General features: G+C 43.5%; 1 protein-coding gene across 5 annotated transcripts in view; it reads right to left on the bottom strand.

The window, feature by feature from the left end:
• The window catches only part of dnc (phosphodiesterase dunce), a 67,999-nt gene that overhangs the window by 3,868 nt on the left and 49,569 nt on the right, over positions 1 to 14,562 (bottom strand). For all 5 annotated transcript variants that reach the window (XM_066728336.1, XM_066728337.1, XM_066728338.1 and 2 more), the window contains 4 exons: positions 3,028 to 3,121; positions 1,973 to 2,202; positions 282 to 545; positions 79 to 178 (listed from right to left, as the gene is read on the bottom strand). In XM_066728336.1, coding sequence (XP_066584433.1) covers positions 79 to 178; positions 282 to 545; positions 1,973 to 2,202; positions 3,028 to 3,121 — 688 coding nt within the window. The remainder of the gene's footprint in view (positions 1 to 78; positions 179 to 281; positions 546 to 1,972; positions 2,203 to 3,027; positions 3,122 to 14,562) is intronic.

The raw sequence follows: 14,562 nt of genomic DNA, 5'->3' as shown, positions 1-14,562 counted from the left end.
TTCCGAACCTTACGATCAATGGCAAGTATCTACATCTCGCGGAGCAATTGTTATTGCGCATAGGTATAATATACTCACTCGAGTTGATGAGGAACTGATTGGTGAGCCCAGGATGATCCACGTCGTGAATGGTGGCTGCGAAAAGGGCGGCGGTGATTTCCAGTGGTGTGAACACAGACTGGAAATAAACACGAGCAGCCCGGTAAGCACATAGTTATTTATTTAATAAGTATATATAGGATTGATCGTTACGATTCGCGTATGGGAAGGGTAGAGCATACCTCGAGCGCAGGAGTGTTTAGTAGGGTGTGGGTGGACTGGGTGACGTCAGCGGCGTGAAGGCTATTGTGGAAGGGATTATCCTTTACGTAATGATCCTCCAGCGTCATCATGAAGGTAACAAAAGTCTTAGGCGGTATGGCCAGTGATTTGAGCAGGTCTCGGCTTTGGAACGCCGTGTACGCCACGCAGGTGAGGGGTCGGTTGTTGCTCAGCTCGCCTATCCTGAAGATATCGATGCCCCACTTGTCGATATCCGACAGCAGCTGCAATTACATCGTAAATCAAGCTTACTATACTCGAGTAGTATGCCATGAATCATGCAACAAGCGAGTAAATATTTGCGGCGCCAAATAATTTCCCTCGGCACTCGTGAATCGCTCTCCCGCCGCTCTCGACCAACCCATTGACGTAAGAACAACAATACGACGCTCTTTCGTCGGAGGTAAATCGAATGTAATGCGATAAGGTATAAGGGATAACCTTTTATCGCGAGTGACCAAGTGCAGACGATTGGGAGGGGAAGACATTGATAGCTCGGGGTCAAGACTAACCCTGATAATTCTCCATCCTACGAGCTACGCGCGATCTTCGACAAAACCTTAATAGTATCCGGTTATTGATTTGTTTCTCTCGAGAGTCATCGTTATCTATCGTGTACCAACAAACTCGAAGAGAAATCGTCTTGAAACGAAAACATTTCTGATTCACCTGTTATGTCGGCCGTATCCTTTTAGCGCGTTTGGACAAACAAATGCGTTCACGCGCCTCCCCCGCCCCGGTCGACTCTACCGAATTTGGAGAACGAGTGTCCATTCGGTGCGTAGGCGAGAGTTCCGTAAAACTCGACAACACGTCGACAAAAACAAAGCGTATTCGCGAGATCCTTTGTTTGGCTAAATATAGATAGATCTCTATACGAAATTCCCTGTATGCGTGCAGCGACGAGGTGGTAAATTAATGAATTCATTAAAATTTGCAAAAAGATCATCAGGCTCCTTGATTTTCAGGTTTGTCTCCGAATCAACGCCTTGACCCAAATGGATCTCATCTACGTTTATGCTTTTCGAATTTTTACGATCCGAGGTGTAATTTGTCACTGCAGCATCCTTTCGAAAAAATCGGTTCGACCATGCCGGATATACGCGTCTATTAGCGATGTCGATGCTGAATTTTCGTAATACCTCGTGAATCACTCGAAGCATCTCTCCAGTCTTGCTTTTATCCTTACACTCTTACTCGCGTCACTCGCAGAAAATCTCGAAGCGAATGATAAATAATTCCAAGTGTCTCTCTTTCGCAAGATTCTCCTATCGTACAGGGAAAAATGCATTAAACATCCGGTCAAAATCAACATACGGGTAGAGAACGGGGCTCATTAAGATACGGAATATCTCGTTAGCACAGAAAAAAACTTGTGCAACGTTGAAATAGCTGCGGGCTCTATATTTCGCGAAAAAATCAACAGTGTTTGGGTAAGACTACAGCGTCGTTTGAAAGAAGATAACGATAAAGACGCTTCTCGTTCAAAGAATAAAATGAAAACGATAAGGCAGAGATTAGAGGGGCTATAAATATCGTCTCTGTAACATTTTATTCGCTTTTTGATCTGATAGGTTCGCGAAGGAATTAAAAGCAGCCACGCGTACATTGATCGAGAAATTTTTAATAGGGGAGGGGGGGGGGGGCTTACCTTTCCAAGTTCCTCTTCGTGAGGTGTCTCCACTCCGTGTTGAGGCACACGCTCACCGGTGAAGCTGTTCGTGTGTGTGAGGGGCCGCTTCACGCCACTGATGTGAGACATGGCAGCTGGTCCCCTCTGGACCCTGTCCTTTTTCTTCGCTGCACGTACATCAACGCTACCAGCCGCAGCGACGGCATCCTCGATTCGCAACGATGGTAGATCCAGCTCCTGTTGCTTGTCTACAAAATAAATGACCGATCAGTCTAGTTTATCGCGGTACCAATCTTTTAATGCACCAATTTAAGCAACTTAGCTGTAATACTACCTCGCTACCACAAATCTAATCATTATTTTCACCAATTTCTTTATAGATTATACATAATTTTATTGAAAACAAATATTTTCGCGAGATTCGAGTAAATACTGACGTAATTCAGTATGATTTTTAACAGTATTGTAAATAAAAGTAACAGTGCAGTGGTCAAAGCAAAATTATTTTTTGATATTCCTGAGAAAATGTTAATCTCAAGGTAAAGAATTTTTGACGATTCCTTTGAAAATGGAACGCACTGTAAGTTCAACCATGGGGATAAATGAATTTCTGTGGTACACCATTTTGGTTTATGTTTATTAATAAAAAAAAAATTTTAAAAATGATTTCCACTGCTCCAATATTTACGTAATCATAGATAAATATTTTTGTTGGATAAATTGGTTCTCTTTTTCTTTGTAGATCGGAGAGAACGACCTTAATAGTTTTGTGGTGGACACAAGGCAGCATTGCCCCTTAAAACTGGTCGAAAGCTAATGGACTATTATAGGCGTTTCAAGGGCTCTTAATGCGTAAGAAAGATACTCGTTTCATTGTCCCTGGATGCAGGCTGCTCGGCCTCGCCTTTCTTTCTTTCTTATCCCTTTCTTTCTCGCTGTCTACCGCCGGTGCGTCAAGAGCAATTTTGCCTGCAGCAGCGATTATACGCGGAGCTACAGAATTTTAACGTCTAGATTCCTGATTTGCATGAGAGATGCAAAAAAAGATGAAGGAATGAAAGAAAGAAACTTACCTAAGAAGGTACTGCAGATGTACTCGGAGATTTGATTGCCGGACTTGGAGGACTCGGAAAAGTGGGAGAGCTCCTTGTTCAGCATTCTCTTGAACTGCAAGCATAAAAAAGGCATTAAGCATCTGGAATAAAAGTTTTACAGGTTGATTCTTCTAGATCGAGAGAAAGAGAGAGAGAGAGAGAGAGAGAGCTGGCGCGTGTAAGCTCGTTCAAATTTCGAACAAAGTCCGAGGGAATCATCGAAAAGCGGATAACAGGAAAATCGTCGTATCGGGATATGCTTTGCTATATAGCGTAGATCGTTTTGCTCTCGATTCACCAGGCGAGTTGGCTTTATCTCCTTATATTTACGATGTTTGCTCGTCTCTCACGGGAATGTATAACGCGTGTTCTCTCTGGTAAAATAGCAAACTGTTTGCTGCTCCATCGACGATTGTCTGTCTACTACTTGGTGATCCTTATCAGCATATTGCTCGCATCGCTAATTTCAATACGATTGAAAGCGCGAATGAAAGCGCCAAACTCCAGTCATCCATACATCGGGAACGAGAGATCCGATATCTTTCTGCTATAAATAGTATATATATATATATATATATATATATATATTATACTGTGTATAAGAGAAAAAGGAGCTTTGAAAAGATCGTCCCTGACCGGAGAAAGCTTCCTCAGAGCGGAAAAACTCGAGGATTTACGCGTTGAGAATATTGAACGGGCTTGAAACTTGGACGAGACAGCGTGGTTTGGATTTCGATGAGAGAGTGGGCACACACGATGTATGTGCGAGGAGAGGAAGAAGGTCGAGCCATCGGCTCGTCGCCTTTTGGCTTGACACAGATATATGGGAATAGGAAGAAGAGAAATATGAACGAAGAGTACAGTAGAATTATGTCGTGGCATTCGTCATCGAACACTCTCCTATTCGAATTTGCGTGAAAACTCGAGATTACGACGAAAACATTAAGTCATCGAGTGGCACTCGATTTTCTAGATCAAACTACCACGATAGCGCGATAATCGTGTAGTATAGTGGCAACGATTTCCAATTAATAATAATTGTATAATTCCCGCGATTGGCATCTGGAGCACGGTCTGCCGGTCGAAGCCCACTTGTGAGGAGCTCAGAGTGCAGATGCAATAGCCGATAATCGTGGACAAATACTCCAAGTGTCCCTACGATACCGATATTTACGAAGACACCAGGCGCCGGAGAGCCTTCTGATTGACAGTTAATGAAAAAATATCCGGCAAAATGACCAGTCGAGCTTTTCTTTGCCCGTTGCTTGGCAAAACATCGCGATAATTTCTGTACGGATTTGCAGGAGCTCTCGAGTAAAGTATATCGATGATAGTGAGAAGTGTTCGAGGAACTGATAGGGCGGCCCCTGCTTGTCCATATACTCATCGGTATACTTGTACGTATGTATATATAGGCGCACTTTGCGGTATCGATAGGCGATTTTCATAGTGATTGGAGCAATAGCGGGGAAACGGAGCGATGCTATCGCGCTATTTGGAATACGCGAAAATAAAAGCTGATCATCCGGCCTGCGCGCAGAATTTTCGTCGCGATAATCTTCGTAATCGCCATCAGCCAGCTGGGCCCAAAGTCGACGATCGACGCAAACAGAAAATTACTGGCTCGAACGCTCGTGTTGTACGACAGACGGAGAAGATTAGGGAGAGTGCGAATAGTAAAATTTTCCATTCCTTTCCATCGACTTCACAATTACAAGGAAATTAACGATGCATCACGTCCAACTGGCTTAGATTTTTAATGGATTCTTTTGTCAGGTTTTAATCAATCTTTTATCGGGAGGGGGGGGGGGGGAGGAGGAAAGATAACGAATTAGCATAGCAAAGTGGAAACGACGAAAAAGACAGGCTGTCTGGTTTTCTCGCTAGTAAACAGACAGCTATATTACCACCCAACTAATATCGTTTTATCGCAATTTAAACCTTCCGTAAAATTATGCCGGCTTTTATCGCTATCGTTGCTTAATTTCCTCTCTCGCTTCGAATATTCTTCGAGGCTCAGTGTCTCTGGCGAATTCTCAGTCATTTCGACGACGAATAAAGAGGCGAATGCTGTTTTTTTACCTGGACCGCCATAATGCTGGCCATTGCCGTGAGATCGGCAAGAGTCCTGAGGTAATTGAAGTTTCTCGCGGACTCCTGCACGTTGCCGGTGTCGATCTCGTTGCTGGTCTGCGGCACCATCGTTCCACTAATGTTTGACTCGATTATGGATACTCCGAGCGAAATTCAACGAGGGTCGACGACCCCGATCGACCACACCTGGCCGCGAAAATCCCGATAACTTTCACTTTGACTTTCAAACGTCCCTCCTCTCTATATTCCTCCTTCCTTTCAGCAGAACAGTTTCAATGCGTAGGATATTTTCTCTCCTGATCCACCCGACTCATCACCAACCATGTTATACTCGTAATCCAAGATTTCTGTTCTACGGATACACACGCACATGCGTATATGCATATATCGGTGTGTATTCGTCGATGCGTCTAATCCTTCGAGTTTACACAAATTTCACTACAACAGCCTGTGCGACTGAATTATTGTTTGTATTTGGACGCACGAGTTTATTTGTTCGTCGAGTAACGTAAGTTTGAGGATTCGGAGCACTCGTGATGCGGGGACCGGACGCTTTCGATTTTGTACCGAACCGTTCGGCCGCTAAGTGTGTACTACGTGCTCCAATGGGCGGTAGCAGCTTTTTATCTTGTCAGCCGGTCTATCCCTTCTCCCCCCACTTATCTCAAGCTATTCCTCCATCTCCGTTCGCACGCAACAAACCTCACGTACTACCGGCGTTCGTAGTATTATATATAGCTCCAACACTCATACAAACGCGTACGATCTATCCTATCCTTCCTAGGCTGCTCTTCTTCTTCTTCTTCTTCTTCAGTTCCCTCTCGATATCTTTTCGTCACACACACACACACACACACACATAGAGAAACCCTACACTTTCGAGATTTCAACTCTGCTTACATAAATTTTCATTATGAACCATTCTTCGACGCATTCTTATATAATCCAATCAATCAGAAATTTCCGTTACGACCTTTCTCGCAGAATTTTTTATCAATCTATTTACGGTTAGAAATATCCTCCGCTCCCATTCGTTCGTTCGTTTTTTACCTCTACATACGCTTGACGAAGCTACGCAATAATAACTCATCGAGAAAAGTCGATTAAATCGAATTATTCGACAGAATCTTGAAATCACATTATCGGAGAACGGTGTACCTATACGTGTGTATGCATAGGAACTATATACATGTATAAAGGATTTTATTCTCAGCCGATAAAGTTTCGCTTAATTACGGCGTTTACCATAGGATGTAATCTCGGGGGGATCGAGGCAAAGTTCCAGCAGGAGAGTCCCGCTCCGCCGCGATTGGTTGTTCAAGTTTGCTTATAATGTATGTATACAGCGAGTTATATAGGATCCTCTTCCGGTATGCTAATCCGTGGAGGAGAAAAAATGTACGCGAATGCCGCAGGAGAATATCACTGATGGGACCGTTTCTCAATAAGCGCAGCACATCGCGCAGGTACGGGTGCTCGCTCGCATATATCGATGAATAAAAAAGCATACGAATGATATAATAGCTAATGCTTTGCCTCTGGATGTCGTCAAACCTGTTCGACTATAGTATATTTTTAACTCTGCCGACCGATGCGCACTTTACGATGCACTCGAATCTGCCGTGGCATTACGAGGACTTTTCGGCTATTTCCATGCACCACTCCCTTACTACATAAATCGGAAAAATTATTATTATGTTCTTTACCAGCGTTTATTGATCCTAGCGTCTTGCGTCGAGAATAGCCCGGCCGGCCTCTCGAAGAAAGGTCACTGAGATATTTGTAACAATCGATTCCTACGCTCTCCAACTTTAATAAGACCCTCGTGAAATTATTTCGATCTTGGCTTAGGTTAGGCCGTAGCACCGCAGCGCTATTTCCTCAACATCGCCGCACGGCGCGGCCTCTCTTCCCTCCTATTATAGTTCCACAACAAAAATACTCCTCGCGAGATTGCCTCAAAAGTACGGAAAAAACTCGTCGACGTAATTTAATTTAGCTTTAACGTAATAACGATTAGAGGCATCTAATTAATAATCAATCACTACTCTCAACAGTCTCTCCGTGCAAATTGACACGAACGTCATTCTCGAAACAATTGACAACCGTTTGATCAATTAATGGAAAATTCAAGAGTCTCATATGTTTGCTCAAATAATATAATTTTCATTATCTGGCTGGGGGCCTGTGCATATATAACCTGTTACATACACACGCCATATGTGAAACTATAGAAAAACATATATCGAGATGTAATGGAGCGAGAAAAAATATGCGCCTCGCATCACAAAGGCGATTAGATAAACGATCGTTAAATATTCATGAGTGGCGTTAATCGCTGAAAAAACAACGATGAAAAAATGTTAACCCCAATTCACCCGCGGAGAGGAGAGATATAGTCATCGCGCGCGCGCGGTGCTGCACGTTTTGGAACAGTCGCGAAAATTCGCCAATTCGTGAAAATGCATCGTCGAGAATTTCGTGAATTTCGCGATTAAACGCGAATATGCAAATCGAGCCAGGTTTTTAGCCAAAGCTCATCAAGGAATTTTTCACGTTAAACAATGCTAGGTTTTTTCTTCTTTTTCTACACATTCCCCGATGACAGCTTCTTATCCCGGATTCCATCGTTTTTGTCCGCGATGAAAGGAGAGAATCTGTGCTTTTTTCCCTTTATATTCAAAACACAAGGCGAAACGTCTTTGAAGAGCGAGCTTATAGATGGAAAATACAACAAACTGGTGCATTCGATGCTCATTGTTAACCATATATACGACCGATGCGTTCACGTTTCCAGCGCATGAGAGAAAATCGGCGTTATTTAGCGTTTATTACCAGCCCCATCATTGAAACAATAAATCTCTTCTCCTTCCAGTGCCAATAATACGAGACTCTCTTCGTTCTCGATACTCGCAACCCGCTCTCAACTCTGCTTTTCTCCCCGCAACTATATATAAGTATATTTATAACAAAACGTAGTCATCGGGAGAAAGCAAAAATCGTCTACGGCGAGGGACGGAATCGCAGGAGATTTTTCAGCAAATTCGAAAACCGCAATAGAGCGGAATGGTCGTACGGTTGGTGTCGGCTAAAAAAAAATCGGGGCAGAGCTTCTTACGCAGGCAGGTGCGCCATAAATTATTCGGGCTGACAGGACGATTACGAGAAAGCAGGGGAGGTCGAAATGCAGTCTCGTCTTGAGCGATAAGAATTATTATCGCGTGCTACCATAATCAGGAATTATGACATGTAAACAATGCACCGTGACGCGAGACCCGCTTTATCTGTTTCTTCTTTCACGAGAACGTGAATAAACGATGAGGAGTGACGGAGACTTGTTGCCGAAGCTCGTAACTCGTCGTTCGTGGGTGTCGGAGAAATTTTGTCGGGAAATCTGCGAAAAGCGGGTCTCGCGAGGGGGGATATTTTCCAGGTTGCGACTGGATCCGTCATGATCGAAGGTGAATATCGTAGCGAGCGTCGGGACTCGATGCACCGTCGATCAACTCGCTCGACGATTTTCGTCGCTGACGACACTCGGAATTCAATTATTCAGCCATAAGAAATATCGCGACAAATATTTACATTCACCTATACACATACATATATACCTGGTGGGATAAATAAACTTGCGTACAAAGTGGCCACGCGTTCCATTTAATCGACTTTCGGCATTTCAATTGGGTTAAGGATTTCAGCGTTAGCGACGTTATGTGGTGTGGTTTATGTGGTTTATGCGCTCGCGTACTACATTGAGAACGAAGAGGCGCAAATAGAAACCACGGCTAACACAGCGATAATGGTAACGAGAAACTGACGCTATCCACATATACGCGAGAGGCGCCAGCGGTAGGTGGTAATTCGGAATGTCAAACAATCGCTCGTAGCGCGCGACCTTCCTTCTTCGAGGTTGTCGTTTCTCAAAACAAACTGCATTTAACATTCGATAATTTCGTCAAGGAGCTTCTAATTTTCACATTGTTCCACCGAGCGGCAATAAAACTTGTGCACACGATATCACAGCTGCATGTATATAGCCCCGTTGCATTGGCGTTCATTGAAATTTTCCGCGCTTCCGGTGTTGCATATGCACACGCGAGTCAAAAGTTTCTGAAGGAAGCTGAGAGCGGGATTGAAATAATCGCCTGCGTTCCGCTTCAACCTCCAGAATTCCTCGGGAATGTTCAACGATGAGGAATCGTGCACATGTGGCAGAGCAATATTTCATCGGACCATCCTTATATTATGCTAATGAGATTAATAGTCGAGGAGAAACCAGTTTGGTAGAAATGGACAAAACATTACGAGGAACCAGCTGACGAAGGTCAGCGAAATTCACGAGGAAGAGAGGATGAGAGACACGTCGAGGTACGATTTAACACATACACCGCTATATGTTCTACGGACCGGGGACCCAAATAGAAGCTGACCGTCCAATTTGGCGAAGCTCCGAATTCCCGGTGGAGCGGTGGCGCTCGTCTTCTCCTAGAAAAAGCTCGATGGTGCGAGCGAAAACAAAAGATTTCCGGCAGAAAAATGTCTTTGAAGCAGAGCAAATATTTTTCCTCGGAAGAGCGTGTTTTCCTTAGCGAGCTCCTTGATTCGGTCGTTGAAAAATAATCGCTTCGAGGAAGTTTGTTCGCGTGCGTGGTTTTCCATGAATCTTTGTTTATGCATTCCTTATCAAAGCTCCCAGCAGTTTCCGGTGCATCGAGAATCACGGCCCTTTGTCAAGGCGGATTCCCCCCCCCCTCTCTCTCTCTCGTACCCGTCGATAATAAGGCTGATTAAGGGCGATCTTTTTTACGCTCGGCGCAAACTCGTCCTTCTGTAATTCTTGAATACGCTTGGTAATGAAGCTAATGAGCGAACAAACAGACAAAACCCGTTGGAGAGCGTCGACGATCTCGATTCGCATCACCATCGTGCCGAGATTTGACTTTAATTGCGCACCGCGATAACTGCTGACCTATTTCTCGCTATTTTCCCCCAACAATTCTTCTCGCGATTCTGACGATTCTTTCTCACTGATTTAGAAACTGCGTGCTGCTGCTGTGCAGCTTATCGGAACAAAGAGTGTTCGCTGCTTTTTCGAAAATACGCTGCAGTCCAAGTTAATGAATAATGTCAACAAGATGAAATTTAGAAAACAATTCCTAGTATACATATACTATATTTATTAATTCCGCCTCGATTAAGCAGCGTTTTCCGCGAACCACTTATATTTTCCCAGAACACGAGTTTTTCGTACAGTCGACAAAATTCCCAACAAGTTACTCGTTAATGGTACCTTGAAATACGTTCGCTTCTCGCGCTACAAACTTTTGTTAGATTTTGTTTTCCCGAAATCCGCATGGATAGTCTCGCGCGTCGAAAAATGAAAATAGCGAGAGTGTCTATAATTTTTTCCCCTCTGCCTTCGGACGGATCGCGAAACGAGTCGAAGCGAAAAATATGACGCTGTGCATCAATCGCGACGAGAAAATTATCGGCAACTTTTTACACTGCGATGGTTTGTTTAATTTGGTAATGCAAGTAACAAGTGCGGATACGCCAAGTGATCGATAATCATGAAATCGACGCTGGTTAATTTGTGTACCAAATTTTATCACGAGTCTCTTACGATAGTCGATTAATTATCTCGTTTATTACGCAGAGTTGGTCAATACGAATTTATATATATATATATATATTTTCACGTTGCTAATTGGAATAAATGTTAGCACGAGCGTGGGTGTGTTTGTTGTTTTGAGGAAACCGAAAACGCTTGGGATGCCAGTGATTTGGTGAATTTTCACAGATGGCTGGGATTCGAAAATGTTTAATTCAAAGTCATGCGTGGCACTCATATTTATTGGCGACGCCCAGCAGAGAGCAGGGACGATCGGAGACGCGCACAAGATATATTAAATTCATTGCTAAACTGCCCTCGTGACGATATTCCCTAATTGCGTTTGGCCTGGGCTGGCCTACTTGCCAGCGAGTCTTGCTATTTTCAAGACGATACGCGCCGCCACGTTCCTCCGATTAATAATCGCTAAATAATCGAGAGACGGTCCGCAATCATCTTCGATTCACACGATCGTTGCTAATTCCCCTGGACAATGGACGTCGTCGATGCTGACTCCGCGAAGAAGAAGGAGTCAACAATAAAGGTCTTCGTCACTGTTTCGCGCAATCCGCCGTCCTTATCGAATAAAGAAACAAACTGTCGGATATGATTCGCGGCGATTGATCGTTCGACGAAATATAAAAGGTCGGATATATACCAGCTGCAGTAAAGCACGTGCCGCAGATTCGCGTTGGATTATTTTTAACCGGAAACGTGACTCTTCGGGCCAATATTTTTTGTTGACATCTGTGCCTTCATTTTTTGATTTCAGGAAAATCAGCAAAAGAGAGAGAGAGAGAGAGAGAGAGTGAGAGAGGCAGAAGCGCGGTGGAGGAAAGGCGAGAGCAAGGGCGAGCAGAAAGAAATGTATTCGCGAAGCAATAAAACTGGCTTGTAGCCAGAATATACGACGACGACTGGCGCCGAGACGCTCCCGCTAATGGCTATGCTCGGAAGCTTCAGCGAAATCGATCGAAAATCCACGCTGACCTCGTATTTTTATTAAAACATTCTTTCCCCGATGCTTCTTCCACAGAGTATCGTGTGCTCCCAATGATTTTCCCTTGCTTTTACGAGTTTCCCAAGGATTGATTTTCATCTTTCGCAGGGAAATTTTCGATGAGATTTGCCACAAAGGATCAAGGCAAACCACGCGGTGTCCTTTGAAACTGGACTACACGATCTAATTAAATTGACTCGTCTAAATTGTGCAATCACCATGCAGGCAGGACTCACCCGTTGCTGTTTCATATATATATATATATATATATATATATACGTATATCCGGCTTTGCCACGGAAAACCATAAATACCTTGCTCGATTTAGCGTTATGCTCTGCACCTACATCGATTACGTAATTACATTGCACTTTTATTTCCTTCCCAAAGTAGCTTCGTTCAATTCTCAGCCAGTTGTACTTGAACTTCCGCTATATATACGAATGTCAAGCGGCTTTCCTTGGAAGTTATTTTGGCAAACTAAGTCTCTACATAATTGCAACACGGAAATTATCTATAGCTATATGCACATGTATATATATATAGATACATCGTATTGCCGAAGTCGCTAAATTACCAGAATAGGACCGAAGAAAATGAGGCAAAGTCTTTGATGGGACTTGGCCAAGCGGGACACTCGAAAGCTCCAAACTATAAGGGCTCTTGAATTTATTCGCAACGAACATTAACTAAATGAAGTATAATTCAGAGTTGCTTCACGGCTAGAAGCTTATTTGTCTAAGTTCAAATTGGATAAAATTAAATCTTTTTCGTTGTTTACGAAGCTCTTTTATAGGAATGATTAAAGGCGAGCTTACGGAGCGATTAATCGAGCCTGTCGCACTCTCGATCTCTGCGTACTCCATATACACTTGCACACTTATGTAAACAATCGCGCGCACACACTCACTTTATTATTATACACCTCGCAAATGTCCGCTTTAGATCCATTAAGCTCTCACGTGCATCGCCACGTTACGCGACAATATTGGTCAGTATGCAGCGGTTTAAATTTGCAGGCATCCGCGACCCATTCTTCTATATTCTAAAATAAGCACATTTCACCATTGCACTGTGAAATCCTGCAACGACTCTCGCTCAACGACTATAAACAAAGGACGCGTAATGTGCTCCGATTGAATTTTAATGGTTTTTTGGGGAAATTTCTGCGAGTTCCGGTCGAGTGGGAAAATTTTGCATCTCCTCCCTTCCTTTCCATATATAGTTATATCTCATCGGAGAAAAGGTCGAGACGCGATTGGGTCGCCGATCACGTGGAGCCTCTGAAAATCTCGTCTCATAATTCGTGCTTATCGTCGATCTAGTAGCTAGCCGGATGATTCTAATGAACGGTACACTAACACACGGGAGAAGCGTCATCATTCTCGGCAAAACTGCTAGCTGGAACGTGCCAGTAACGAATCAGAAGCATTCTAGGACACGTCTGACCTATATACCGTAGGTATACATGTATACCAAATGTTGTAATCGTGTTTTTAAGTCGTGCACACTCGTTTACCATCATACATATATATGTATATATATAAAGGTGTACATCTACATATATTATTAAACAGCTTGGGAGCGCACGTGTCGTGTAATTAAGCGAACGAGTCGGTACAAAGTGTCCGCGTGAGTACGTATTTCAAGTGTTTATTAATGTTTATAGTAGTGAGCGTGCGAGGAGACTGAGAAGGTGGTAGAGTAGAGCTGGCTCTTCGTTCGCTTTTATCACTGCGAATATATAGCATACATACACGTATATACACTGTATACGTGTATGACTGTACGTATGTGCCCGATCTCGTATCCGTGTGCAAGTTTAACACGTGCGCACCGCAACGATGAGAGCTACGTGCTATCCGGCATGAACTTCCCCCCTTCTGCTCTCTATAGATAGGCTAGAATCCCGAATAACGAGCAATTATACTCAGAATCAATATGCGCCAAATCACTGGAGAGACGCACTCCAACGGGGAGTAACAGGTAATATCAGCGTCATTCCGCACTCTGACAAACTGCCCTATATCGCCTCTCAATCCACCAAATTACTCCAATCCGCCCGTGAAATTAATATAATTGAACTCGTTAACATTTCTCACGTACGCGCAAGAATTATTATTGCCGAGAAGAATCTCGATTTATTCAATTTTATTTACGACTATTGTTGCTAGATGAATTTTCCGGAAAATAGAATATTATATTATACATACACAGCTGCTGCTATATACTGCTTAGTTGGGAAATGCAATGCGCGCCATGAGATTGCAGGCATTCGTGATAAAATCCTTCGCGAAGCTTCTGACGCAAGGACAAAATCATTGAAGATGCAGACGACGAAAACGAAGACGACGAGTATCTAGCTCGTTTTAGGAAAATGCTACGGTAATGAACCGTGTGTGATATGGCATATATATATATATACAGTTTCTCTATACAAATATAGATATAAGTCGCTGATAATCTTTGCTGCTCGTACTTTCGGGAAATCTATAGGATTCTTTGAAAAAACTATCGGGGAAAAGAGGAAGCAATAAACTACGGACAAATATTTATACGAGAAACTGTCGCTTCCCGGTACACCAGTTGGCTTTTATTTTTTCAGAGAGGCGAGAGAAGCGAACGGTGCAAAGTACGCGATACTGCGGTTACAGTGGTTAATCGCACGGGGTCAACTGGACCAAATTGAGACGGTGTTGAGGCAAGAACTATCATCGATATTTGCGATTGCAGCGAACAATAATATACGTATACCGAAGCGTCGATTGATTCACGCGAGTCACGCGTGGCCCTTTTTCATTCTCGTGCG

This window comes from Prorops nasuta, unplaced genomic scaffold (assembly GCF_024137725.1).
Source record: "Prorops nasuta isolate Cenicafe-Biocafe unplaced genomic scaffold, Cenicafe_Pnas_1.2 PNAS00006, whole genome shotgun sequence".
Taxonomy (NCBI): Eukaryota; Metazoa; Arthropoda; class Insecta; order Hymenoptera; family Bethylidae; genus Prorops; species Prorops nasuta.
Note: the sequence above shows the minus strand (reverse complement) of the source record. Positions and strands in the feature narration are given on the sequence as shown.